Genomic DNA, 2370 nt, shown 5'->3' with positions numbered 1-2370 from the left:
TACATAATAGAGCATTGAATATAACACTTTTGTACAAGTAAAATTTCTAAATCTTAAAAATGAATAAACTAATTAGAGCAAAATTTAAGAATGAGATAAACAAGAATGAGAATAAGTTGGAAAGCCGGATAAACCGACTAAGAATAATTATGTGTAAACTAATTTTAAATATTTTTAGAAAACCAACCCTGCGGTTACAACACGTTTTGGAATTTCGATCTGAATGGGTCCACAAAATTCAATGGGAAGAAGGAATTGGATTACGGGTTAAGTGTAAGGAAATACTTAGTGAAGGTATGGACAGAAAAAAATACGATTCACTTCGAATTGCAGCAGTCTATTCTACTTCTAGAACAATTCCAGACGGGCAGAGATAGAGAAGGGGAAATTAAATAAATTCGTCTATCCTTCTAAGAGGATCGATATTGTTATGTGGACACGTCGGGGAATCTGTTGATTTTGATTTAAGGCTCCTTCTCACTCTCTGTGTGTATATATATTGCATGGAGTGGAGTAGATGAGAGCAGAAAAAGGTTTCGAGGTTTAGAAAAGAAAAAGAGAAATGGAGCGTTCAAAGCTGTTGGGTTTTGTGGTCTTGATATGCTTTACTATTCCAACGATATCATGTTCTTCGGACAGACTGTTTAGTGGTTGGCCGAAGTCTAGCAGCGATGAAAATGTAAAAATAAGGGTGAATATGACGCGCAGATCAGAGAGAGAGTTGGGTTTTTCTGAGAGATTGGGTTTGGCTGTGGATCGAAGTAAGAAGCGAATGAAGAAGATAGAGGCATTGATAAGAGGGCAATTAGACGCTGAAACGCCCGTTGAAGTAGGGGATGGAGAATTTCTGATGAGCGTTGCACTGGGAACGCCCTCTGTGAGCTTCTAAGCGATTGTGGACACGGGGAGCGATCTGATTTGGACTCAGTGCAAGCCTTGCAAGGACTGCTTCTCTCAGCCTACGCCAATCTTCGACCCCTCCAAGTCCCCCACATTTTCCACAATTCCCTGCGGTGATTCTCTTTGTGCCGCCTTGGGGAGTACACAAACCGGATGCAATCCAGATTGTACCTTTATGTATCAGTATGGCGATGGTTCCTTCACCAGCGGCGACCTGGCTTACGAGACATTGTCAATTGGGAGCAGCAAGGTTAAAGGCATTGCATTTGGATGCGGGCATGACAACGAAGGACAAGGATTCTCTCAGGGTGGTGGCCTTGTGGGACTGGGAAGAGGTGGTCTCTCCCTTATCTCACAGCTGGGTTCCAAAGCAGAGAACATGTTCTCTTACTGTCTTTTGCCCATCACCGACTCTTCTTCACAAACCAGCCCCCTCTTTTTCGGCGAGGGTGCCTTCCTTGAGCGGAGGAGCCAAGACTCTCCCACTCATCAAGAGCAGTATCATTCCCACTTTCTGGTACATTCCTATTACAGGAATCACCCTCAATGGTAAGGCACTAGATATTCCTCCTGGAACTTTCGATCTGCAATCGGACGGCAGCGGAGGTATGATCATCGACTCCGGAACCACTGTTACCATTCTGGACCAGGTTGCCTACTCTCCTCTTAAGGAAGCAATTCAGTCCGCCATTGATCTCACTCCTGTAGACGGGTCTTCTACAGGTTTGGATCTTTGTTACCACACATCATCCGCTCACCTCACCTTGCCAACCCTCGTCTTCAACTTCAAAGGCGGCGTGTATTACGAGCTTCCGGCAGACAACTTTTTCATTCAGGCATCTGAAAATCTCTTGTGCCTGGCAATGTTGGGTGAACCATCGGGGAATCCTTCCATCTTCGGAAACATACAGCAGCAAAACTTCCATATCCTTTACAACAATGCTCAGAACACGCTCTCTTTCAAGCCCACTAAGTGTGATTCTCTTTAAATCATCATCTCCCTCTTCTAATTCTTCTTCTTCTCTTTTTCTGTCTCTCTCATTTCCTCTTCCTCTGTCCTTCGAATGCAATATGTGATCTCGTCTCCTGCGTCTGCCTTTTGCACTGTCCGATATGCGAATCATGTAAATTTTCATCTTCGTAGCTGCTTATTTTCAGTAAAATTGTTTGGCCCCTGTTGTTCTCGGGGACCTTCATTTATGGTTCCTTATGATATGCTATGTCACGGGGCTAGACCGGCCTGCTGCCCAAACAAGCTTTTTCCTTCCAAAGGAGGTCAAACCTCATGCGGCACTGGCAAACCTTACTCACGACTTCCATTGCGGACAAGTCCTTTCTTGCTTCCAGACTACGCCATACCCTTTTCAAGTGTCCACCACCTGACCACATTAACACACACCCATGCGGAATAGAAGTGCATGCCAACCCTCTCACGGGTTTCTTTCATCCTGATGCTCCTAGCACTCCCTT

General features: G+C 44.7%; 1 protein-coding gene across 1 annotated transcript; it reads left to right on the top strand.

Annotated features, from left to right (window-relative positions):
• Positions 1-1075: 1075 nt before the first annotated feature.
• Positions 1076-1889, top strand: LOC131868017 (aspartic proteinase nepenthesin-1-like). The gene is made up of 2 exons (XM_059215567.1): positions 1076-1349; positions 1435-1889. Exons 1-2 carry the CDS (start codon positions 1076-1078, stop codon positions 1887-1889), a joined length of 729 nt encoding a protein of 242 aa, XP_059071550.1.
• The last annotated feature ends 481 nt before the right edge of the window (positions 1890-2370 follow it).

The sequence above is a fragment of the Cryptomeria japonica genome, unplaced genomic scaffold (assembly GCF_030272615.1).
Source record: "Cryptomeria japonica unplaced genomic scaffold, Sugi_1.0 HiC_scaffold_193, whole genome shotgun sequence".
Taxonomy (NCBI): Eukaryota; Viridiplantae; Streptophyta; class Pinopsida; order Cupressales; family Cupressaceae; genus Cryptomeria; species Cryptomeria japonica.
The sequence above is the reverse complement of the archived record's forward strand: the minus strand, read 5'-3'. Positions and strand labels throughout refer to the sequence as shown.